At 45.0% G+C, this 27,272-nt stretch overlaps 1 protein-coding gene across 1 annotated transcript; it reads right to left on the bottom strand.

The window, feature by feature from the left end:
- Nucleotides 1-26,730, bottom strand: LOC129697887 (P2Y purinoceptor 2-like). Its single transcript, XM_055636599.1, has 2 exons — nucleotides 26,561-26,730; nucleotides 1-3,468 (listed from the first exon to the last, which is right to left on the bottom strand). The coding sequence occupies exon 2, from the start codon at nucleotides 3,370-3,372 to the stop codon at nucleotides 2,317-2,319; it is 1,056 nt and encodes a 351-aa protein (XP_055492574.1). The 5' UTR covers nucleotides 3,373-3,468; nucleotides 26,561-26,730; the 3' UTR covers nucleotides 1-2,316.
- Nucleotides 26,731-27,272: the final 542 nt, after the last annotated feature.

Here is a 27,272-nt window from a genome sequence, read left to right as displayed (position 1 = left end):
TCCAAAGCAACAGAGATACCAGCACTGATGCCTGCAACACACCAGTGGTCACAGACCTCCAGCCGGAATTACACCCCTTCACCTCTACTCCCTATCTATGCGTAAGACAGTTCTATGGATAAGCAGGCTCTGAATCCAAACTACTGAGTTTCTGTGGATCCCATGCATGTTAATCTTCTGGATCGGCCTACTATGAGGAGCCTCGTCAATTGCCTTACTAAAGTCCATGCAGACAACATTCACTGCCCTACCCTCATCAATCATGGCCCATTCTCGCCCTCCTTTTTTCCTGCTTGAGTTCTTCTGTGCTTTCTTTATATTTCTTAGAGGCCCTGTCTGATTTCATCTGCCGAAACCTTACATAGATTCCTCTTTCTTTTTAACAAAATTTAAGGCTCTCTTGCCATCCAAGGTTCCCATGCCTTCACATCATTGTCACTCTTCCTTATGGGAATATGTTGGTCCTGAACCCTGAGCAGCTGGTCTTTGAATGACTCCCACCAGTCAGATGTGAACTTACTGAAAAACAGCCACTCCCAATTTGCTCACCCCTGCTCCTGCCTAATAATATTGTAATTTGGCCTCCAACAATTTAGTACTTTTCCCCTGAAGGCCCAGGCTTATCCTCATTCTTATTTTCTCCTTATTGTCCTGTATCCACTGGTCACAGCAAGTCTAGAAAGGAGACATAGGAAATTACAAGTGCTGTAGTCTGGAGTAAAATACAAACTAGTGTCAGAATTGAGCACAATGGGTGGCATCTGTGGAGGCAAATGGTTAGTTGATATTTCAGGTTGAGATAGGATATACTTACATACATTTTCATTGAACTAAAATACAAAATTAACGCAAGATAACAAACAATGGAAATTTATGAAGATCAAAAAATGTACACAATCAAAATGAAATGTTTAAATCTCCTCAAGTTTACTTTAAACATTGGCATATTTGGCAGCACTTTTTTCAAAAAAGCCACCCCCAGACAGAACATTTCCAATTATTTTAAATGCCTTCAAATCCAAATGATGTGAAGAGATACAAATATATTCATAGGAAATTCTACCCCCAGCTATTTCAATGGCAGTTTTGACCCATTGGAATTATTAAAATAACGCAGAACATGCACCCTTGAAAATATCTCTCATATTAAAAAATCTGTTCAATGTCACAATTGGGACCGCAGCTAAATGCACCAAGCAACATGCGTGCAAATTGACAGAGGTAAGACATTCAATACCGGGTTAGTACATTGGCGGATGTGAAATTTGATCCGAGGCAACATTTCGGTTTGTTTATCTAACTTGAATTTGAATGAGATTAGACTTTTTGAAGGTGAAATCACTCCCAGAAGTACTTGAGAGTTCATTTGTTGCATTTCCCTTGCCTGCAGCAAACAGGTGCTACTGTGGATTAGCATATGTAGCTTTCCAGTGATAAAGACCTCTGCATTTAAGATGAGCATTGGGTAAGGTGGAATGAGTAAGGCTGCAGTATAGAACTAGATTGGCCAAATGCCTACCCTCTTTCAATCGGTCTGAAGAAGGGCCCACACCTGAAACATTGTTGCCTGTCCATTCCCTCCAGAAATGCTGCCTGATCCACTGAGTTACTCCAGCACTGTGTGTTCTACTCAAGATTCCAGCATCTGCAGTTCATTGTGTCTCCATTATACTGCCAACCCCCTTTGTTGAAGGTTTCAAGATTATTGGCGACCACTAGTCAATTTCAGGGTCAAACAAGCCCTGATGTCATTTTGCGGTGCATATCTTTGCTTACTGGCCAGTAGGTAAAGATACCTCGATGCAGCTTGGAGGTTCTGGAATGGAAGAAGATTGGTGTTGAGTTCATAGGGTCAAGCCAAAGAGTGAGGGATGACTGTGGAAAGAGTCCTGAGTCAGCCTGCGATGGATTAGGGTTCATTCAGGAGACTGGGGAGATCCCTGATCCTCCTCTTAATCTCAACAACAATTTTTAAAAAATGAAAGATCGAGTTTTGAGCAGTCACCAACAAACTAGAGCCGCTCCATGTCTGGTACCAATCTGTGGGTGATGTATGGTAAACACTTGTCCTCTTGCAGTTAAACATCACATCTGGGTTCCTACAATCATTGTAGGGCCACAATTGAAGTTATCTTCAGCTTGTTTCAGGCCAGGTTAATTTCTCACTGACCAGCCCATGTGAAAATTGAAAGTTAGATCTTGATTTCGATGGGGCATCCAAGTGCGTTGCCCACTGATATTCGACCACAGGCTGCCACTTCCAGCCAGCGCTTGAAATTCACCCCCTTTAAAACCAGCCCGCAATATTGAATGACTTTAGACACCATCGCTACTTCCACCTTGCTTTATTTCCTCAAGCCTGATTTCCGTGGCTTGAACAGAGCTTGCAATTTCTGTATCATTGGTTGCCTTTTGGGCTGAAGGTTGGTTGTTCTTTTTCTCCACACCATTGCCCTTACGCGCCAGTTTACTTCGGTACGTCTGCCCAGCCAGGACGTAGAGTATGGGATCAAGGCAACTATTTGCACTGGCGAGGGGTCTGGTCAGTTTGTAGGCCAGGTTGACTGCGTCGAGGGTTCTGCAGCTGACATGAAGGCTCCTGGAGGAATAATAAATGGAGCGCGTGATGTGGAAAGGTAAGAAGCATAAGACGAAAACGGTGAGCACGGTAATAATCATCTTGATGGATTTTTTTCGGGACCTGGCATATTCCGGCCGAATGTCACTGGGACGAAGGAGTTTCTTCGCCGTAATCCCATAGCAGATCATGACTATGGTGAAAGGACCACAAAAAAGCAACACCAGCTGCACAGCGCTGTAGATCACAAACTTATTGAAGTTTTTTTGGTTTGAAGTATCGTAACAAATGGTAGTGTTACCAGTTGTTTCAACGTTAACAAATATAAATATCGGTGTCTGGAATATGATCACTACAATCCAAATAACGATGCACAGTATCCGGGTATATCGCAGGTTTGACCACCTCAGTGTCTGCATTGGAAAGCAAACCCCTAGGAATCTATAGACGCTCATACAGGTGAGAAACAGAATACTGCAGTACAAGTTGGTATAGAACAGGAATCGGACAATTTTACACAAAGCTGCCCCAAATGGCCAGTCATTGTGTTTGGCATAGTAATAGATCAACAGAGGCAATGATATATCATACATGATGTCTGAGAGAGCTAGGTTGAACATATAGGTGGTTGTAATGTTCCACGGTCTCATCCGAAATACAAAGACCCATATTGCAAGAGCATTGAGGACAAGTCCTACAGCAAACACAATGCCATATGATACTGGAAGAAGTATATATTTAAAATCTTCATTAAAAGTACAATTATGTGAATTCCCGTCATAGGTTTTGGTCATGTTCAAGTTATAAAACCAGGATGGAAGACGTAAATGCGAATTTACTGCTTTGAGCAGAACTGTTCCAACTCAATTTCCGATCCTTCCCTTCGGTTCCTGAAAAAACAAATAAAACGTTTTGATAAAGAAAGATTTTGCTTACAACAAGAAACTTCACCAATATTGGTTGTTAGCACTTAAACTCAAAAGGTATCACATCACCATTACAACATCACAATATCTGCTTCATGGAAGGAAGCAGGGGGTGATGGTGGAAGGTTGTTTATCAGACTGGAGTCCTGTGACTTGTGATGGGTCCATTGGTGTTTGTCACCTATATCAATGATGTGGGCAGGTGGGACGATTGTGGATTGGGCATCTTGGTCAGCATGGGAAATTTGGGCTGAATGGCCTGTTTCCATACTGTGTGACTCTAATGTAATCATGAGATGACAGCCGCTAACTTCTTTGGTGTGTTCTAGTATATACTATTTAAATTACGTCAAGTTAGGAAAAGGGGAAATACAACGGGATCTGGGGGTCCTTGTACATCGGTCTATGAAAGTAAGCATGCAGGTATAGCAGGCAGTGAAGAAAGTGAATGGCATGTTGGCCTTTATAACAAGAGGAATCGAATATAGGAGCAAAGAGGTCCTTCTGCAGTTGTACAGAGCCCTAGTGAGATCACACCTGGAGTATTGTGTGCCATTTTGGTCCCCTAATTTGAGGAAGGACATTCTTGCTATTGAGGGAGTGCAGCGTAGGTTTACAAGGTTAATTCCCGGGATGGCGGGACTGTCATATGCTGAGAGAATGTGGGCTTGTACACTCTGGAGTTTAGAAGGATGAGAGGGAATCTCATTGAAACATATAAGATTGTTTAGGGTTTGGACACGCTAGAGGCAGGAAACATGTTTCCGATGTTGGGGTAGTCCAGAACCAGGGGCCACAGTTTAACAATAAGGAGTAAGCCATTTTGAACGGAGACGAGGAAACACATTTTCTCACAGAGAGTGGTGAGTCTGTGGAATTCTCTGCCTCAGAGGGTAGTGGAGGCAGGTTCTCTGGATGCTTTCAAGAGAGAGCTAGATAGGGTGGAAGGAAGGGCAGGACAAAGCCTGGCAAGTAATAGGTGGGTACATGCGAGCTGGGTTTTTGATAAGCAGATGGTTGGACAAATGTCAGGGAGAAAAAGACAAAATGAGTGCGATAAAGGTAAAATTGTAAAACCTGAGGAAGGAATGTACGGGAAAGGAAGGGGGAAGGGGAGGGGGATGGGTAGGGGGGAAATAGGTGTAAGTTCTGGGGGGGAAGAGGGAAGAGACAGGGGGAGAAAAGAGGGTGGGGAAGGTGGGGGATGGGGACGGGGATGGGGGGGGTGTGTGTGTTGGTTAGTTACCTAAAATTGGAAAATTCAATGTTCATACTTTTGGGTTATAGAAACATAGAAAAATAGGTGCATGATCAGGCCATTCGACCCTTCGAGCCAGCACCCCCGTTCAGTATTATCATAGCTGATCATCTAAAATCAGTATTCAAGAAGGAACTGCAGATGCTGGAAGATCGAAGGTACACAAAAATGCTGGAGAAACTCAGCGGGTGCAGCAGCATCTATGGAGCGAAGGAAATAGGCGACGTTTCGGGCCGAAACCCTTCTTCAGACTGATGGGGGTGGGGGGGGGGGGGAAAGGAAGGAAAAAGGAGGAGGAGGAGCCCGAGGGCGGGGGGATGGGAGGAGACAGCTCGAGGGTTAAGGAAGGGGAGGAGACAGCAAGGGCTAGCAAAACTGGGAGAATTCAACGTTCATGCCATCCGGACGCAAGCAACCCAGGCGGAATATGAGGTGCTGTTCCTCCAATTTCCGGTGTTGCTCACTCTGGCAATGGAGGAGACCCAGGACAGAGAGGTCGGATTGGGAATGGGAGGGGGAGTTGAAGTGCTGAGCCACCGGGAGTTCAGGTAGGTTATTGCGGACTGAGCGGAGGTGTTCGGCGAAACGATCGCCCAACCTCCGCTTAGTCTCCCCGATGTAAATCAGCTGACATCTACAACGGCGGATAATAACTTTATAATAACTTTATTTATAGAGCACTTTAAAAACAACCACTGTTGCAACAAAGTGCTGTACATGACTAATCATGGACAAAAAATTATTACACGACAATAAAAACACTAGAAGAGAGAGTAAAAACAATAAAATTGTTGCAGTAGATGAGGTTGGAGGAGATACAGGTGAACCTTTGTCGCACCTGGAACTGATCTAAAATCAGTACCCCGGTCCTGCTTTTTCCCCATATCCTTTGATTCCACTCGCCCTAAGAGCTAAATCTAACTCTCTCTTGAAAACACCCAGTGAATTGACCGCCACTGCCTTCTGTGGCAGCGAATTCTACACATTCACAACTCTCTGGGTGAAAATCTTTTTCCCCATCTCAGCCCTAAAAGGCCTATCCCTTATTCTTAAACTTTGACCCCTGGTTCTGGACTCCCCCAACATCAGGAACATTTTTCCTGCATCTAGCCTGTCTATCCTTTATGAATCTCATATGTTTCTCTAAGAATCCCTCTCATCCTTCTAAATTCCAGTGAATACAAGGCTAGTCGACCCAATCTTTCATCATATGTCAGTCCCGCCATTCCGGGAATTAACCTGGTGAACCTACGCTGCATTCCCTCTATAGCAATAACGTCCTTCCTCAAATTAGGAGACCAAAATTGCACACAATACCCCAAGTGCGGTCTCACCAGGGCCCTGTACAACTGCAGTAGTTCCTCCTTGCTCCTGAACTCAAATCCTCTCGCTATATAGGCCAACATGCCATTAGCTTTCTTCACAGCCTGCTTACTTTCAGTGACTGATGTACAAGCACACCCAGGTCTCATTGCACCTCCCCATTTCCTAATCCGACACCATTTAGATAATAAACTGCCTCACATTTATCCACATTATACTGCATCTGCCATGCATCTACCCAATCACCCAACCTACCCAAGATACCCTACAGCCTCATAGCATACTCATCGAAGTTCACACTGCTACCCAGTTAGATGTCACATTTAATTCCCTTGTCTGAATTGTTAATATATATTGTAAATAACTGGGGTCCCAGCACCGAGCCTTGCGGCACCCCACCAGTCACTGCCAGCCATTCTGAAAAGGACCCGTTAATTCCTACTCTTTGCTTCCTGTCTGCCAACCAGTTCTCTATCCATGTCACTACCCTACCACCAATACCATGTGTTCTAATTTCGCACATTAATCTCTCGAGTGGGACCTTATCAAAGGTTTATTGAAAGTCCAAATACACCATATCCACTGGCTCTCCCTTGTCCATTCTACTTGTTACATCTTCAAAAAATTAGTCAAGCATGATTTCTACTTCATAAGTCCATGATGACTTTGACCGATCCTGTCACTGCTTTCCAAATGCGCTGCTGTAACATCTTTAATAATTGACTCAAGCATCTTCCCCACTACCGATGTAATGGCTCTGTCCCACGCGAGTTCATTCAAGAGCTCTCTTGAGCTTAAAAAAATCAAACTCGTGGTAAGCACGGAGAATATACGTAGTGGGTACGTCGGAGCTGGGGGACGTCTCTTAGCGGCTCATAACGCTAACGGCAGGTACTCGGGAAGACTCGCTAACGGCAGGTAAGCTCGGGAAGACGCGTGAAGATTTTTCAACATGTTGAAAAATGTCCACGAGAGCCCTGAGTACTGACGAGCGGCCATTACCGTAAATCTCCGAGTTCGAATCAGGGCAAACTCGGGAGAACTCTTCGAATCGATTCGATTCGTACGGTGGGACAGGGCTTTAAGGCTATCTGGTTTATAATTTCCTGTTTTCTCTCTCCCTCCTTTCTTAAAAAGTGGTTACATTGGCTACCCTCCAGTCCACAGGGACTGACCCAGAGTCAAGAGAACATTGGAAAATGATCACCAATGCATCCACGATTTCTGGGGCCACCTCCTTGGGTACTCTGCGATGCAGACCATCAAGCCCTGGGGATTTATCTGTCTTCAGTTCCAACAGTTTAGCTAACCTGGGTGTAAGCTACCCAAGAGGAATACGAGGTGGGGTTGCACCACTTTGCATGTGTCCTTACTCTGGCAATGGAGGAGCCTCAGGACAGAAAGGTCACTATGTGAATGGGAAGAGGAATTATATTGGTTATTAACTGGAAACACAGGAGGCCGGAGCCAGCAGAGCACATGTGTTCAGTGAAACGGTCACACTTGGTCTTGCTGTTATAAAAGAGGTCACGTTGGGAATGTCAGATGCAGTAGATGAGGTTAGAGGAGTTGCACGTGAAACTCTATCTCTTCTGGAAGAACTGCTAGGGGCCCTGGATGGATGTGTGGGAGTAGGTATAAGGACAGGTGTTGCAGCTCCAACAGTTGCAATGATAGTACCTGGCGAGGGGGTGATTTGGGTGGGAAGGAATGAGTGAACCAAGAGGTTGAGGGCAGAGTGGGCCCTGCAGAAGACAGAGAGGGATGGGGATGGGAAGATGAGACTGTGGTTGGGATCACGTTGGAGGCAGCATAAATGTTAGAGAATGATTTGTTAGATGCGGAGGTTGGTGGGGTGAAAGGTGAAGACTATGGTAACTCTTTATTCCTTGAGCAAATGGGATGGTAGCCTTACAAAAGAGGGGGTGTAGTCAAGATAGCAGTGGGAGTCATAGGTTATGATAGATGTCAGTAGGTAGTTTGTATCCTGAGATGGAGACAGAGATATCCAGAAATGGGTGAGTATCAGAAATGGTCCGTCTCTTTGAGGGCTGGTGAAAGTTAGTAGCAAAAATGATAAAAATTGATGCATTTCGCAAGTGTATGAGAACAGAAGTACAAGTAATGGAGGAAAAATGAGAGATGCCCACTTTGCCAATGTAGAGGGGGAACAATTTTTTTCCTGAAAGAGGCAGACTTTTTAGATATCCATGAATACAATTATAGAATACAGCATCTGCACTCTTTCGTGTCTCGAAGATAGACGCAAAACACGGGCCAGGCAGCATCTCTGGAGAGAAGGAACGATGCCGTTTCGGGTCGAGACCCTTCTCCAGCACCTTGTGTCTATCTTCAGTGTAAACCAGCATCTGAAGTTCCTTCCTACTCGTTTAAGTAAGTAAGTAAGTTTGTTGGCCAAGTATTCACATACAAGGAATTTGCCTTGGTGCTCCGCCCACAAGTAACAACATGACATACAGTGACAGTTACGAATGACTCAGAAAACACTAAACATTAATAATAATAAAACATCAATGATAAAACACCATTGATCAAGCATGTGAACCAACAAAATACCAGATCAAAGGGAGGCTACAGATTTCTGGCTGTTGAGTAGAGCAACTACTCGTGTATAAAAACTGTTTTTATGTCTGGCTGTGACAGCTTTGACAATCTGGAGTCGCTTTCCCGAGGGAAGTGATTCAAAGAGTTTGTGGCCAGGGTGAGAGGGGTCAGAGATGATCTTGCCCACTCGCTTCCTGGTCCTTGCAGTGTACAGTTCATCAATGGAGGGAAGGTTGCAGCCAATAACCTTCTCTGCTGATCGGACGATTCGCTGCAGCCTCCAGGTGTCGTGCTTGGTGGCTGAGCCAAACCAGACCATGATGGAGAAGATGAGAACAGGCTCTACGATGGCCGTGTAGAATTATCACCATTGTTTCTGTTAAATATGATAAGAAACGTTTTTTTTTTTAAATTAGCTGAGGAAATGCAGCAGAACTGATATGAGATGTAAATCTCCAGACTGAGATGTAAATGTCTCTTGGTTGAAGTGGCTTCCACTGTCCCATGACGGTGTACACCGCAGTACAGGGTTGCTGGTTATTTTTTATCCTTATTTGAAGGATCGCAAATAAAGATAAGCCGCACCAAAAATGTGCGATCATTAATTTGGAGGAGACCAGGGTATATTAGCAATCATCTGGAGGAGAACTACAGGAAGAATGCGGGAAGAACTGATATTATTGATCCCGGTGAGGGAGATAAAACCAGCCAACTAACATCAGGTGCTGACCGTAAAGGACAAAGAAGGTCAGGGGCTGTGTCATTTCAAGCTAATTAAGATAATTAAAACAAGTGTTTGCATTGACTCTATATTAAAGACCATATCTGGTCATTGGCTCCATGGCCTAGGACTGAGTGACAAATATAAGCACACAAAGGAAAGATATAGGGAGACAGGAAAAAATATATTAGACTGGAGACAATCGAGGGTTGTGAGCCACTCACTAAATATTGCCTGATATTAAGTATAGAATTTTGTACTTAATAGAGTCCACATTTTTTACACAAACTACTGGTGGTTACTTATTTATAACCCTCGATCTTCACAGTCTAATGTCCTTATTTATAACTCTAAAGGCATCATTATATCTCAATCTGTGGAGCTATTTCCTAGAATATACATGATTTCATAACAACATCTCAAGGTTCTGGGAAATGATCCACGCTGTATGGTCAGTGACTCTTTGCCTCTAATATGTCTGCCTTGCTAGCGATCATATTGGGCTGATACAAGAATGCCTACTTGAGGGGCCTGAATTAAACATTCCATTCCACTGGGCACAGTAATGCTTTGAAAATATGCTCGACTGTATCTCAGTTGTGTAACCAAAGGGAGTTTCCTGATGATCACCTTAGAAATTTTTTGTATGCAGTGCATAAAAAGCACATATTTCTGTGATTAACCTAGGCTGATCTCAGAAGAGAAGGTACATAATACCTCAAAAGAATACAACCATCGTTCTAAATGCTTTTGCTAAATCTAGAGACTAATCTGAATTGAATCTGAATCTAATCTCCAGGTTCATCCACATTAATGGATGAAACAACAGGTCTCCATTCCTCTTTCCTCCGATGACCTCTCTTGACCCACAATACCTCAACTCTGATCAAGAAGGCTCACCAGCGTCTCTTCTTCCTGAGGAGACTGAAGAAGGTCCATCTGTCTCCTCAGATCCTGGTGAACTTCTACCGCTGCACCATCGAGAGCATCCTTACCAACTGCATCACAGTATGGTATGGCAACTGCTCTGTCTCCGACCGGAAGGCATTGCAGAGGGTGGTGAAAATTGCCCAACGCATCACCAGTTCCTCGCCCCCCTCCATTGAGTCTGTCCAAAGCAAGCGTTGTCTGCGGAGGGCGCTCAGCATCGCCAAGGACTGCTCTCACCCCAACCATGGACTGTTTACCCTCCTACCATCCGGGAGGCGCTACAGGTCTCTCCGATGCCGGACCAGCAGGTCGAGGAACAGCTTCTTCCCGGTGGCTGTCACTCTACTCAACAACGTACCTCGGTGACTGCCAATCCCCCCCCCCCCCCCCCCCCCCTCCCCCCGGACACTCCTCCCACAGGGAAAACACTATGTCTGTATATATGCTAATGTGAATATTTATTCAAATCATATGCTCTGTCGCTCTTCCAGGGAGATGCTAAATGCATTTTGTTGTCTCTGTACTGTACACTGACAATGACAATTAAAGTTGAATCTGAATCTGAATCTGAATCTGAATATGAATCTCAGACATTGGTCTGGGAACTCTGTGTACATAGGCGAAAGAAAATCAATTAGCTTCCCATTCCAGTCAGATTCAAATCTGATAGCTGCTGGCACCATGGGGCCTTTGAGACTTCAGAACAAGGACTTATTATTAATCGAAGTTAGCACAATTTACCACCTAATAATTGTTATATACTGGAGGCGATCATTTACTGATGTGGCAAACCAATTTAAACATGCAGCAAGCAGTAAAACTGCTCAAAGTAGTCTCACTGCCAGAAGTGTAATTACCTGCTTAATGGTAATTATGCTGTTAATTTTCTAACACTCTGAATACAGAACCAGTTTCTTTGACAATAAAGACACACAGACGAGTAAATCTGGTTTTAATTATTTTTCTATAATGTTATCAGTCATTAAAAGCTAACCAACCCCTCAGATCAAACTGCACTTAAGATCCTTTCATTCAAATATTACCCTCTACGGCCAACGAAATACTTCTTAATGAATAGTTGCAGCAGCAATATAGGAAAATAGTCATTAAATATGTTGGCAGAATGCAATGGTGAGTTCTTGAATGAACCCAGGGACGATTGGGTTAACATATGATGAGCGTTTGACGGCACTGGGCCTGTACTCGCTGGACTTTAGAAGGATAAGGGTGGATCTCATTGAAACTTACTGAATAGTGAAAGGCCTGGATAGAATGGATGTTTAAAGGATGTTTCCACTAGTGGGAGAGTCTAGGACCAGATTAAAATGACTTACCTTTAGAAAGGAGATGAGTAGGAATTTCTTTAGTCAGAAGGTGGTGAATCTGTGGAATTCATTGCCACAGACAGATGTGGAGGCTGTCAATGGATATGTTTAAGGCAGAGATTGGCAGATTCTTGTTTAGTACAGGTACCAGGGATTATGAGGGAAAAGGCAGGAGAATGGGGTGGAGAGGGATAGATAGATCAGCCATAATTGAATGGCAGAGTAGGCTCGATGGGCCAAATGGCCCAATTATGCTCCTTGAATTTATGAACTTGCCAACAGATGATCCCACCCCTCATTATATGTTTGTGTGCATTCATCACAGTCCAGAACTTTCATTTGGGCATGTTGTAGATTGCTGTTGGAAATTAGGAAACCAGAAAGTAATGTTATTCTGTCCGAATTATTGACTTACAATAGCAGAATGGTGGAGATTTCTACTAAGAGGCATTGGTCAGTTTCTATGTCACGAAATACTTCCAAGCCAGACTGCAACATGTGCCACATCCATCAATCTGGAACATGCATATGTATAAGTAGACCGACCATTGCATTAGAAATGAGTGATATCTTCATCACTTTTCCCATGGGAAGGAGATACTAGGAGACTATTGGGCACCCGATTTCATTTTGTCCTCAAATCCAAGATCAGCACACTGAATGTTTGGGTTTTCAGAACAAGACTGGGACATTTGCGAAGCCAAAAGATTTGTCTTAATATTCACATTAATTAGGTCCACAGAGATATCATAACATAATTGTGGCTTTTATCCAATCGTCGGCCAGGTTACTTCATAAAATGTTCTACAAAGTTAAATGTGAGGTCAGATAACCCACTGGAAAACTCTGGTAATCTGCTATCTGATTATTTAGAAACCCCAATGATTCATTGTCTAATTCACTGGGTAATGTTTCCCATGCTCCCTTCAAATTTACTGGATGATGTTGCACTAGATGGTAAGGAGCAGGGCTGAGAGATCATTTTGGCATGACAGATTATGGTGTAGATTTGGTTCAAGGTGACAGATCAATTTGGTTCAAGGTGACAAATAACAAATAGCTTAAGACAATGGTGGCAATTGTGTATATGCCAGCAAATAGTGTTTTTAATATTGACGTGGCATAAGTCAGGAAGTTAGAACACTAAGTCATTGGAGTAATAGAGTAATTATTGGAGATTTTACTTCAAAGTCACGTGAGTGACTACGTGAAGAGCCCGCTCGGCACGCATGCGCGGCCATTGCGTTCAGCAGTGCAACAGCGGCCACATCGGGAGTCAGGCGCTCCCGCTACAGGGTGAAAGAACGGACCGTCAGGTAAGTACCCTGAGGTCGGTTTTCTTTCACAGGAGAGCCTTCTGCTTTGTTTCACAGGCAGAGAACAAAGGCTCTTGAACAAACCTGTCCCCCGCTCGGCTCCAACGGAGGAGCGTTCCATCTGGGGGGGGGGGGGGGGGGGGGCAGCAACAGGCAGTAGGACCGCTTACCGGGCGCTCCGCCATCCCCGACACCGTGCCGAGCCCAGTCCCGCTAGCGCCTGAGCAGCGGGCTGGATGTAAAGCTACCGAAGAAGCGTCCGGCCGGTGGCTTCCGACTTGTCGGACGGGGACGTCTCTCCACCCGCACGGGGGAGAGACAGCCGCCTGAGCCGCATGGAGCGGCTCCTGGAGCAGGTGCTCCAGCAAGACGCACTGCATGAGGGGCGCTCTCACAGGGGGAGTTTAGGCACTCCCTCCACAGTGCCTTGTGCACTGGCCATTGCTTCCTCCTTACCCAAGGGTAGCTTTGGTGACCAGCACTGGGCTGGTCAGGAAGAGGGGACGCTGGCTGAAGAAGTCGGGAGTATGCAAGGGCTGCAGGACCAGGAAGAGCTGCTGGGTGTGGTGGGCCGCTACGTGGCAGCCCCACGTGCAGGAAGGCCATTAGAGCCTAAACTAGCGGCCAACAGGCCCCTACAGGAGCAGGTGGTTAATGAGGCCTTAAAAATGTACACAGCTCCAGAAAATTGTGAGTCCCTCAAAGTGCCGGCTGTCAACAGCCAAATCTGGGGGCACGTCGGGACAAATATTCAGAACCAGGAGCTGATACTACAGCGGATCCTCAGGCTCCTGACGTCAGCCATCACATCATTGCTCGTTCTGTGGACAATACGGAGATGACCACAAACCAACAAGACACTCTCGCACTGTTGTACAAACACGCAGTTTGAGATAAATAACCTCTGTAAATAAATCATAAGATCTGCCCTAAATCCAAAATTCGCGGGGTTGTGCAAAACCCCAGCCACTGAGCCAGACACACTGCTCTTTGGCAAAAACCTCACGAAAAAGTAAAAAAATATGGAAGAGGCCTCTAAAACTTTTGGTCTCATGAGGGTAGGCCCCTGGACGAGCAAATCCAAAACATCAATACCCAAGCGACAGCATCCCATCGCATCCACCAGTTGACGTCTACCATATGGGACTGGTGAAAGCTCGGGGTCCGCATTTTATCACTCGAAGTCTTTTTTAGACCAAGGCCCCATGGAAAATGCGCTACCCCCCAACATCACCGCCACGTCAGACAACGCGCAAGACTCGCTGGTCTGGGAAGAGACAGAAGAAACACCCATAACCATGGAGGTAGGTGGGTCTGGTTCCTACCAGCATATAGAAAATAGGGGCGCAATATCTAACAGGGGGGAAGTTACACCTGTTTAAGGAACCATTGGGAGTCTATCACGAGTGACAAGTATATACTCAATAGCATTAGTGATTACAAAATACAATTTATACTAGAAAAATTGCCACCAGTTCAACGTTTACCCCAGAGGGTCTTTTCCCTCTCAGTTAAAGAGAAACGAGAGGGACAAGCTGAACTGGTGAGACTAATCACTAAGGGTATCATGGGAAAAAACAAAACATGAACCCTTGGAATTTGTGTCAAATATATTCACTAAAACTAAAAAAGATGGTGGGTGTCGCAACATCATCGACTTAACTTCACTAAATATGTTTTGTTAAGTATGTACATTTCAAAATGGAAACGTTTGTTACTGCCAAACAACTGATTTCCAAAGGATACTTCATGGCAAGCATTGACCTCAAAGATGCTTACTATTCAGTACCCATTCACAAGGATCATTGCAGATACCTGAAATGTACCTGGATGGGGCAGCAATGGAAGTTTAAAGCATTACCAGATGGGTTAACATCAGCCCCAAGATTATTCACCAAGATACTAAAACCAGCCCTGGCAATATTAATAAGACAAAAACATATGGTCATGGCATATCTTGATGATATCTTAATAGTAGGCAGGACCATGGAATTGGCATGTCAGCTGTGTCAGCTACCAAACAGTTGTTCGAAACCTTGGGATTTGTCTTACATCCAGATAAATCTAAGTTGAAGCCATCCACAACCATGGACTACTTGGGCTTCACAATTAACTCAGCCCATATGTCTGACTTTGCCAAAAGACAAAACAGCTGAATTGGTACAATCATGCAACAATTTAATGGTCAACGAGCGACCAACTATTCGACAAGTAGCAGAGTAATTGGGGAAATGGTAGCAGCATTTCCGGCTACACAATTTGGACCTTTGCACTATCAAAACTTACAAAGAGCAAAGGTACAGGCACTAAAACGACATGCAGGTCATTATGACCGGATCATGAAATTACCCACTGAAGTAATATCAGAACTACAGTGGTGGGCAGAAAACGTTTGGCATAGTTTCAGCCCTATCATCATCATCATCCCTACTTTAGTTATCCAAACAGATGCCAGTACTCAAGGCTGGGGAGCGACTAACTCCATATCCAGCACAGGTGGTAGATGGACTAACCCAGAGTCATCATTACCACTTACACTGGGCATTAACTATCTAGATATGTTGGGTGCCTTTTATGGTTTTAAAAGCATATGCATCGAATATGCATCACTTGCATGTACGGTTACAAATAGACAATACTACGGTGGTAGCCTACATTAACCATATGGGCGGCATAAAATCGATATCATGCAACAAATTGGTCAAAGATTATTAAACAAAATGGCTTGCCAGATGTCGACTTATTTGCATTAAGGCTAAATCACCAGGTACCTATGTATGTCGCTTGGGAACCAGACCCTGAGGCAGCAGCGGTAGATGCGTTCGCGCTGGATTGGGGAAATTTCTTCTTCTATGCATTTCTTCCCTTCTGCCTCATCAGCCGTGTACTACGCACAATACAAATGGACTCTGCTTCAGGTATTTTGATAGTACCCGACTGGCCTACACAGCCATGGTTCCCATTACTCCACGACATCCCTCCGAACATCCACAAGAAAACGGTACTTGTCCGGCATCAAAAAATGGGAGAAGTACTGCTTGGATACAGGGACCACCTACTCAACCGCTACAGTTACCAACGTACTGGAATTCCTGGCGAACCTTCACCACGATGAAGGACTCAGCTACAGAGCCATCAACACAGCTAGAAGTGCCCTGTCTGTCTATTTAAAACAAGCTCCAGGACAACAGGCCATGGGGTCCCACCCGCTGGTGGTCAAACTAATGAAGGGTATTTACAACTCTAACCCCCTAGACCAAGGTACACCCATATATGGGATGTCAGTGTGGTCCTGACATACCTCAGGGGATGGCCACCAGCCAGATCCCTCAACCTGGAACAATCTATGCTCAAAACACTCATGTTGATGGCACTTGTATCTGCACAGAGGGTCCAGTCACTACACCTATTGCGACTGGACAGCATGCTCACAGCTCCAGACCAGATCTCTGTCATTATCCAGGGACTGATCAAACAGAGCAGACCAGGAACACCTAATCCAGTCGTGGAATTCCGGGCTTACCCGCCAGAACCACGGTTATGTGCCATGACCCACCTACTGTCCTACATAGACACAACCAAAAATATTCGAGGGAGTGAAAAAGCCTTATGGGTCAGTCATAAAAAACCTTATGGTCGGGTGACGAGCCAAACCATTTTGAGATGGCTCAAGCAGGTGCTAAAAGCTGCTGGGATAAACACTAACATGTACAAATCTCATTCCACCAGGGCAGCATCCACGTCGACGGCCAAAAGAATGGACGTGCCTATAGACCACATCCTGGCTACAGCAGGATGGTCGGGGGAAAGAACGTTCAGAACTTTTAATAATAAGCCGTTGGCAAAACCTGCTTTATTTGCAGACATTTTTTTACAGACTGCAAATATTTAATTTAAGCCCAGGGGAACAATTTAATTTCTTTGTTGTTATTGTTAAAAAATACCATTGTGTTTTTCTACAAACAGATTCATTGGTTGATTACGATAACACACTTCCTCCCTCAAGGACTTCGGCAGTGAATGAAGCAATAACTGTTACACGGTTAAAAACCACAGAGCTTTAAAATCTTCACGTAGTCACTCACGTGACTTCGAAGTAAAATAGTAAGATTAAACGAGAACTTACCAGTTTGAAGTTTGATCTGTATTTTATGAGGAGTTACGATGAGGGATTTCGTGCCCTCCGCTCACACCCTCAATAATATGGGTCAAACTGATAACTGATGTCTCCTTTTCTTTACTATGTTTATTTCAATAACTGTGTCTATCTGTGATTCCACACCGCTGCTTTGAAGTATGCCGCGCATGCGTGCTGAGCGGGCTCTTCACGTAATCCCTCATCGTAACTCCTCATAAAATACAGATCAAACTTCAAACTGGTAAGTTCTCGTTTAATCTTACTATTTTAACCTACACGTAGACAGGAGAAATCAAAATTTCTGTCGTAAATTGGGAGATTAATTAATTTGTTTGAGAGGCTTTTCTAGATGTTGAGGTACCAACTAGCAAAATGACTACCTCAGATCTCATTTTGTGCAATGAAAGGGGCCATTTGTTGTCAAGAGAATTTTTGGCGAGAATGATCATCATATGATAGAATTTTACGTTGGGCTTGGTTCAATTAAGTTGCTGTGAAACTTGGCTTGTAAACGGATGAAAGTATAAATGCATAAGAAGGCAGTTGACACTGGTATATGAAAGAATAATATGGAAGAAGAGGCGGCATGGTGGCGCAGCAGTAGAGTTACTGCTGTACAGCACTTGCAGTTCCAGAGACGCGGGTTCGATCCCAACAACGGGTGCTGTCTGTACGAAGTTTGTATGTTTTCCCTGTGACCGCGTGGGTTTTCTCCGAGATCTTCGGTTTCCTCCCACATTCCAAAGATGTACTCCAGGTTTGTAGGTTAAATGGCTTGGGTTTGTATACTTGGTGTAAGTGGAGATTGTCCCTGGGGTCTGTTCCTGTGTTGTATCTCTAAACTACACTAAATTAAACTAAATATTACAAGGCTTGCAATGATGGATAAGATTTTTTTAATGAAATTACAAAAAACAATTTAATCAAAGGAAGGAATTCATAAAGTTTACAGAAACAGTGGTAGGCCTAAGGATTTAAAGCATTTTTAGAACACAGAAATAAATAAAGAAAGGCTGGATAGAATTGTGTAGCCTGGTAAGAAACATAACATCAGATGATAAGATCTTTTGTAGGCACTTAAAATGGAAAAATCCAGCTATATTTAAGAGGGAGTTAGATGTGGCCCTTGTGGCTAAAGGGATCAGGGGGTATGGAGAGAAGGCAGGTACAGGATACTGAGTTGGATGATCAGCCATGATCATATTGAATGGTGGTGCAGGCTCGAAGGGCCGAATGGCCTACTCCTGCACCTAATTTCTATGTTTCTATGAGAGTAAATGCAGGCCTCTTTCAGGAGAATTTATGATGGGGAATAAGGAAATGGAATTATTGAGCACCTATTTTCATGAAAGACTGCAAGATATAATGTAAGGAAAGGCCTAGCAAGAATGAGGGCCGAATAAACTATTGGTAAAAAGATGGTGCCAGAGAAGTCGCAGGGCTTCAAGACTGGTAAATCGTAAAGATCTGGTGATCTACAGTCAAAATGTTGAAGGGCGTAGCTTTAGGGATAATAGATATCTGAAGAAGGGTCTCGACCTGAAACATCACCCAGCCCCACTGAGTTACTTTAGCTTTTTGTGTCTTTTATTGATATCTGAATGTTGTACTTCAAATTTCTGAAGATTCTGGAATTGTTTCTGTGTATTAGGGAATAGCAAATGTATCCCTGGTTTAAAGGAAACATGGGAACTACCAATCAATTAGCATGTTATCAATGGTATGGAAAATGCTCGAACATAAAAAGAATTCCTGCAGTATTTTTCCTGAATGCTGGCTTAATTGGAGGGTTTCAGCTGCAGGGAGAGGTTGGATAGACTTGGATTGTTTGTCTGGAACGTCAGAGGTTAAGGGATGACTTGACTAACATTAGAGGGCATAGATATAAGGTGAAATGGGGAATGTTTAATGGAGATTTTTTTTTTACACATAAAGCTGGAACGCACTGTCAGGGGAGGTGGGGGAGGTGGTGGAGTCAGATACAATAGTGATATTTAAGAAGCCTGTCTAAAGACAGGCACATGGAAGTGCAGGGAATAGAGGGATATGGACCATGAACAGGCAGATGAGATCAGTTTACCTTGGCATCATGTTCGGCACAAATGCTGATGAGTTAGCAGATGTGTTAACGGACATCTTCAACATCTCCCTTAGTCAAGCCATTGTCCCCACATGCCTCAAAACTTCCACAATAATCCCAATAGCAAAGAAATCAGTTGTGGCCTGCCTAAATGATTGCTGCCCTGTCGCCCTGACCCCCATAGTAATGAAGTGCTTGGAACGGCTGGTGAAATCTCACATTACTGCCAGCCTCCCCTTATCGTTAGACCCCCTCCAGTTCGCCTATCGCCCCAACCGTTCTACAGAGGATGCCATCTCTGCTACGCTGCACACAGTACTCACTCATCTGTAAAACAAAAACACCTATGCCAGAATCCTGTACATTGACTTCAGCTCAGCTTTTAACACCATCATCCCACAGAGACTTGTGAAGAAACTAACCCTGCTGGGCCTCAACATCACCCTATGTCAATGGATCCTGGACTTTCTGACAGAGAGACCGCAGTCAGTCCGTGTTGGCAAGAACACCTCAGGCTCGATCACGCTGAGCACCGGCTCCCCTCAAGGCTGTGTGCTCAGCCCGCTGTTGTTCACACTGCTCACACATGACTGTGCATAGCAAAGGACAGACTGTATCCCCTCCACACACATCTGGATCTCCTGCCATCAGGCAAGAGATATCGTAGCATCAAAGCCTGGACAACCAGACTGCTAAACAGTTTCCTTCCACAGGCTGTGAGGCTGCTAAATAGTCACTCCACCTGATTCTGCTGCTTTTGCACTGACAATTTAATAACTCTGGCACTGGCCACTTAAATCAGCTGCCGTGATTTAATGACTGTTTGTATTTTAATGTTGCTGTTTTTACCTGCACTTTTTAACTATTTGTACTGTTTTGTCAGGGACTGGATTGTTTTTATTGTTTTTATTTTATGTGTGAAATGTTGAAGTTTCATGTGCGATGCTCTGGTATTCCCTCGGAAACGTCTTCTCATTTTGCACTGTACACTGTTGCTTTGCAAGATGACAATAATTGATTGATTAATTGATTGATTGAACATTGTGGGCCGAGGGACCCGTTCTTGTGCAGTACTGTTCTATAATCTAACTGTATTATAACAAAATACCTTGAAAACAGCTTGAAAATAATAATATGAACATGCCTTGATAAGAATACTAGGAATGAGCTTAAGCAACACAGATTTGTGAAGGGAAAATCATGTTTGACCATTCTGTTGGAGTTCTTTAAGATGTGAATAGTGATGTAGGTAAAGGGGAAACTAGTCAACAATGTATGGAAAATGCAAAGCAGCGCAGCATCTCACAGAGAAAACATGTGTGCAGAAGTTCAACGTGAAAGTGGTGCTTCCTAGAAGTAACTTAAGTGCGATGATCAAAGAACTGAGAAATAACCTTCCTGGTGGTGTTTTCAAACAACAAGGGACCCGAGTAACCACTTTGGTTCAGTCGTAATTTCTCTTTTTATTGTTGCCAGTAACATCAGTCACAATTAGAGGTATTGTCTTTTGTCGTATCTGTCATGGTCCCTTCAACTCTTACATTGAATAAAGAATATAGGACAGTGCGGAATGGGAACAGGCCCACAATGTCTGTGCCGGCAAAATTATGCCCACTTAAACTAATCCCTTTTACATGCATGTACTCAATATCCCTCCTTCCCTGCATATTCATGTGTTTATTTAAGTCTATTAAACAGCACTCTCTTATCTCCTACCACCAGCACCCTTGGCCAGTGGCGGACTGGCCAGGGTGTCAGCTTGCCCGATGGCAAGTGGGCCCCTGATGAAGTGGGCCCCTGATGAAGTGGGCCCCCTATATCAAGTGGGCCCCTGATGAAGTGGGCCCCCTATATCAAGTGGGCCCCTGATGAAGTGGGCCCCCTATATCAAGTGGGCCCCTGATGAAGTGGGCCCCCTTTGTCTCCTGGCAAGCAATATTTTTAGACCCAGTCCGCTACTGCCCTTGGCAGCAGGATCCAGGCAACCACCACTCTCTGTGTAAAAAGCTTATCTCCTTTCAACTTTCTCCCTTTAAAAGTAAAGCTATACCCTTTATTATTTGACATTTCGTAGAGTTCAGGGATAGGGCCAGTGTACGTCTGGAACAGTGATTGTTCGACGTACCCTAAAAAGAGGCAGGCATAGCTGAGACCCATGTGAGTGCCCATAGCTACGCCTTGGATTTAGAGGAAGTGGGAGGAGTTGAAGGACAAGTTGTTGAGGGTATGGACCAGCTCTGCTAGGCAGAGGAGAGTATTAGTAAACAGAAATCAGCTGGTTCTGTGCGAGGAAGAAACAGAGGGTTTTAAGACCTTCCTGGTGGGGGATGGAGGTGTAGAGTGACTGGACATCCATAGTAAAGATGAGGAAGTGGGGGCCTGGAAAACGGAAGAGCTTGCGAGGTGTCTTGGACATAGGCAGGGAGGGATTGAACCAGGGGGGGTGGGATGGAGTCGAGGTATGTGGAAATTAATTTGGTGGGACATGAACAAGCAGAAACAATGGGTCTGCCAGGACAGTTCTGTTTGTGGATTTTGGGGAGAAGATAAAATTGGGCCGTGCGAGGCTGGAGAACGATATGGTTGGAGGCTTTAGAGGGCAGAGAGCTGGAAGTGATGGAATCAGTAATGGTGTTTGAGATTAAGGTCTTGCCTGTTGGGTCATGGTCCAAGGATAAGTAGGAAGAGGTGTCTGAGAGTTGTTGCCTGGCCTTAGTCCGGTAGACATCAGCGGCCCAGATTACCACGGCACCTCCCTCGGCAATGGGTTTGATTACCCAGTCGGGGTTGTTGCAGAGCGAGCAAAGGGCTCTACGTTCAGGGGGGAGAAGTTGGAGTGAGTAAGGGGAGTGGAAAATTTCAGACGGTTGATATCCCACAGGCAGTTGGAAATGAAAAGGTCTGAAGAAGGTAGAGGGCCATCCGGGGGAGTCCAAGAGGAGGGGGTCCGTTGGAGACGGGAGAAGGTTGTCATCACTGGGTGGTGTGGGCTCCTTCCCATAGAAAAAGACCTGCAGGCGGAGGCGGTCCAGGAACTTGTTGAGGAACTGGAGGCGGAGGGGAACAAGAGTGAGGCCTCTGCTGAGGACAGACTGTTCTGTATCAGAAAGGGGTTAGTCAGGGGGGATGGTGAACACATGGCAAGGTTGGGGATTGGGGTCGGATGAGGGCAGGTGAGTTCCAGGCGTACACTGGCCCTATCCTCGAACTCTACTTCCGCTACATGGACAACTGCATTGGTGCTACCTCCTGCACCCATGCAGAACTCACTGACTTCATCAACTTCATCACTCATTTCCATCCTGCACTCAAATTCATTTGGACCATCTCCGACATCTCCCTACTGTTTCTAGATCTCACCATCTCCATCACGGGGAAACAGACTATTGACCGACATCTACTACAAACCTACTGACTCCTATAGCTATCTTGACTACACTTCTTCCCACCCTGCTTCCTGTAAAGACTCTATCCCCTAATTCCCAATTCCTCCATCTACGCCGCATCTGCGCCCAAGATGAGGTGTTCCATACCAGGGCATCGGAGATGTCCTCCTTCTTTATGCCTTGGAAAAAGAGCAACACATTCAAAAACCTGTCCCACCCCGGTCGGTCATCCCTGCTCCCATCCAGCAGAAAGTACAGAAGCTTGAAAACATGCACTGCCCGACTCAGGAGCAGCTTCTTCCCTTCCATTAACAGTCCTTTGAGCGTTCGTTCCATAAGCTAGGGTATTACTTCACCCCTACCACAGAGATGACATTGGACTTTGTCTAAGGAACTGAAGCGTTACAATGCATTTCAGTGCTGAGAACAATATTTTGCACTCTGCATCTTCCCCTTCATTCTATCTGTTGTATTTGAGTTTGAGCTGGAATAGGTGACTCTTCAGGTCAAGACCCTTCTTCAGACTGAGAGTCAGGGGAGTGGGAAACTTCTCCAGAGATGCTGCCTGACCTGCTGAGTTATTTCAGAATTTTGTGTCTATCTTCTTTTTATGCCTTGCCTATTTAAGTGGATGACTTAGCCTCTTAAACATTATAATTGCATCTGATTCCACCACTTTCTCTTTGGCATTGGGTGCCAGATATCAACAACTACAAAAATTATACCCCTCAGGTCCCCTTTAAAAAGTCCTGCCTCTCACATTAAACCTATGCCCGGAGAAGGGTCTCAACCCGAAACGTCACCCATTCCTTCTCTCCAGAGATGCTGCCTGTCCCACTGAGTTACTCCAGCATTTTGTGTCTACCTTCGATTTAAACCTATGCCCTTTAGTTTCTCAATACCCCTATCTTTCGCAAACAATTATGACTATCTACCCAATTTATGCTTCTCATAATCTTACCTATTTCTATCAGTTCACCGCTCAGCTTTTTTTTACTCCAGGGAAAACAAGTCCAGCCTATATAATTTCTTCCCACAACTAACATCCACCAATCTAGGCAACATCCCAGTGAATTCCCTCTGCACTCTCACCAACACTATCACATCCTTCCTGTTGTGTGGGGACCAGAACTCCCCACACTACTCCAAGTGTGGCATAACCAGCGTGCTCCCGTTCCCTCCCACACTCCAAAGACATACACATTTGTAGGTTAATTGGCTTCGGTAAAATGATAAAAGGTCCCTCAGGTGTAGGATAGTGCTAGTGTGTGGGGTGTTTGCTGGTCGGCATGGACTCGGTGGGCCGAAGGGCCTGTTTCTACATTGTATCTCTAAAGTCTAGAGTCAGGATTCCAAGCTCCATATCTGCAAGAGGTATGCATGACAACAAAGGCAGTCTCAAATCTCTTTGAAAATGTGTAACTTTCTCACCAACTTATGGGGATTTTTGGCAGCTAGATGCAGAAAGAACATTTGTGAGAGCATCTAGATCCTCAAAACTATGCATCAGGAGCACACAGAAACGACCCAGTCTTTCTGGCTGGTCCATATAAAGGCCATCATGTCTGGGCAACAGAAAACATAAGCAACGTGCAGAATTCCCGGAAGCCCGACCCACACCACCTGTGGCTAAATCTTCAGCAAAGATCATCTTTGATCTTCAGTAACCTCAGAATGCAGAGAACTGGAATTAAATGTAATTTACAGAAGTGTAAATGCCACTTTGCTGTCATGAAAACAGCATAGTCAAAGATTTATCCTGAAAGGTGCAAATCTTCCAAGCGACAATTGATATGCTGTGGAGCAGTTTCACGGAGGTCGGCTTTCACTCATGGTCTGGAGAGACTAAATCACTGGTCTAGAAACATAGAAAATAGGTGCAGGAGTAGGCCATTCGGCCCTTCGAGCCTGCACCACCATTCAATATGATCATGGCATATCATCCAACTCAGTATCCTGTACCTGCCTTCTCTCTATACCCCCTGATCCCTTTAGCCACAAGGGCCACATCTAACTCCCTCTTAAATATAGCCAATGAACTGGCCTCAACTACTTTCTGTGGCAGAGAATTCCAGAGATTCGCCACACTCTGTGTGAAAAATGTTTTTCTCATCTCGGTCCTAAAAGATTTTCCCTTTATCCTTAAACTGTGACCCCTTGTTCTGGACTTCCCCAACATCGGGAACAATCTTCCTGCATCTAGCCTGTCCAACCCCTTAAGAATTTTGTAAGTTTCTATAAGATCCCCCCTCAATCTTCTAAATTCTAGAGAGTACAAGCCGAGTCTATCCAGTCTTTCTTCATATAAAAGTCCTGACATCCCAGGAATCAGTCTGGTGAACCTTCTCTGTACTATGGCAAGAATCTCCTTCCTCAGATTAGGAGACCAAAACTGTACACAATACTCCAGGTGTGGTCTCACCAAGACCCTGTACAACTGCAGTAGAACCTCCCTGCTCCTATACACAAATACTTTTGCTATGAATGCTAACATACCATTCGCTTTCTTCGAATGGTATGTTAGCATTCAGGGGGGGGGGAGGCACAATGGCGGCCTCGCCAATAGCCTGTCTATCTGTCTTTTCATCTTTTTTTTGTTATTTTAGTGTGTTAGAAAAGTTTGTGTTCTCTGGGTTGTTTTATATGGGGGGTGGGGGAGGGGATTGGAGGAAATCTGTTTTCAGTCTCTTATCATACCAGAGACACGGTTGTTTTCCGGATCGTATCTCCGGTCGCTCTGCAGCCTAACCACATGGTGCTGGAGGCCTTGCTCGGGACTGGCTTTGAGCCCCACCGCGGGGATGTGGACTTGCCATCGGAGCCGATCCTTTGCCTGGGATCGACGCTCCAATCGCGGCCTGCGGATTTCAACATTGCCCCAAACGTGGCGGGCCCGGCAGCCGGCTACGGGAACCAAGATCGCCCCGTCAACGGAAGGCTCGAGGCCCCCCAACCGCGAGAGAACAATGAAGGGAAGAGAGTGAACTTTTTTTCGCCTTCCGTCACAGTGAGGAATGTGGAGTTCATCATCCACTAGGAAGGACTCAATACCCTCTAGTTCTTCATTTAACAGAGTCCTGATCAAATTTTTATCTCTATATATCCTTATTCACTGGGACATGGAACTCTTCTATGCTTTTCTCATTCCTTTAGTCTTTTTATCTCTGGCCTTTGTCCAATCATCAGCCTATGCAACCCCCCCCCCCCCTATCCACCTATCCCTTGTCTGGTTTATCCCTGTCCCTCCTCTCTTCCAGCTTTCTCCCCCTTCCCCTCCCCACCACCATCAGTTTGAAGAAGGGTCCCAACCAAAACCACACTTATCCATGTTTTTTAGAGATACTGCCTGACCCTCTGAGTTACTCGAGTCACTGTCTAGTTTTGTTTTTGTAAAAAAGCATCATCAGTTTCTTGTTTCTACCCTTCAGTAACTCCGACCATCCAGTAATTTTCCGACCGTTCGGTAATTGATGATACTTTTACTGTACTGCCAAACATTCCGCCCGTTCGATTAGGAATTTACTGAGAATCGCTGCGTTGCAAAATGTAAGTAAACTCCTCGTTACACAACGTCTAAAAGTCCCGGGCATTGCCGCATCTGTAGGACGGATAATCGCGCAATTCTGCGATACCCGCTTGCTCCATAGGTCATAGGACTTAACAGAAGGAGGCCATTCAGCCCATTGGGTCCTTGCCTGCTCACGGAGCAATCCCATTCGAGATCATCATCGTTCTCATCAGCCTCTTGTTCAAATCTTCTTCGCCCGATTCCCCTGATCTCCAAGCAATGCCACAACACTTAAAGGACAAACTCTGTTGTGTTGCAAATGTTAAAAAAAAAACGCCACTCCTACGATTTTAGTTCCCCGCAGCCAGCGTCAAAGTTTGAAACCATGCAAAGAATCATTCCTTCAGTGTCTCGTAAAGACGAGGACAATTCACCAATGCAAAAACAAATATCACAATGCGTACAATGAATGTAGGAAAGATCGGAGTATCCGCTTGTGTACTTACTCGGAGTGGGTCTAATGCATTGGCCGCTGATCATCGGCTCTGGGACCTTTGGTTCGCCGGCGGGGGAGCAGTCGATGAATAATAAGCTTCCGCATTTCTTTTGGGATCTGTGTTTCTTCGAGTTGGAGGGAATGGGGTGGGGGTAGGAGGGGGGGGGGGGGGGGGGGGTGACCTGCTGCTCACGTAGTGTTCCTTACAGCAATCTCTAAAACTCTCGCTGGATGGCAACGGGCGCGACTGTAGAAAGCGGTGACATTTCACTCTTCTCTCCGGCGGAGGCTGCGTTTGGGAGCATTCACCGCTGGGATACTGGCGAGGCGAGGTTCAAGGTTGGTGTGTCACGGTGGATCTCAGAAACCTGGTGCAAATGCACGACTCAGGGACCAGCTTTGATACGCAATGAGGTATGTCCGATTTCAGCTTCCACAAATTCCTCTGTCAGTTCACAAGAATTACATTCTGCAAGTGATTACATTAATTTCAGAACGGTTTGTTGAAGGTTGGCAGACGCTTGAACCAGAACTCGGGTTAATCCTAGGCCAGTCCCCACGCAATGCTTTGCAAAGCACACAATTCTGGAAAGAAAGTATCTTTGTTCAGACACTATAAAGTATCATTGTTCTGAATCAAAGGAACTGCAAATGCTGGAATCTTGAGGAGAGAACTCAAAGGCTATAACTCAAAGGCTATAATCAAAAACAATAAAAGGCTA

The sequence above is a fragment of the Leucoraja erinacea genome, chromosome 6, assembly GCF_028641065.1.
Source record: "Leucoraja erinacea ecotype New England chromosome 6, Leri_hhj_1, whole genome shotgun sequence".
In the NCBI taxonomy this organism is placed as follows: Eukaryota; Metazoa; Chordata; class Chondrichthyes; order Rajiformes; family Rajidae; genus Leucoraja; species Leucoraja erinaceus.
This window is presented reverse-complemented; position numbering and strand designations above follow the sequence as displayed.

Bases quoted from the DNA above. Each gene is read 5' to 3' on its own strand.
- LOC129697887 (XM_055636599.1), bottom strand. From the start codon at position 3,372: ATGACCAAAACCTATGACGGGAATTCACATAATTGTACTTTTAATGAA.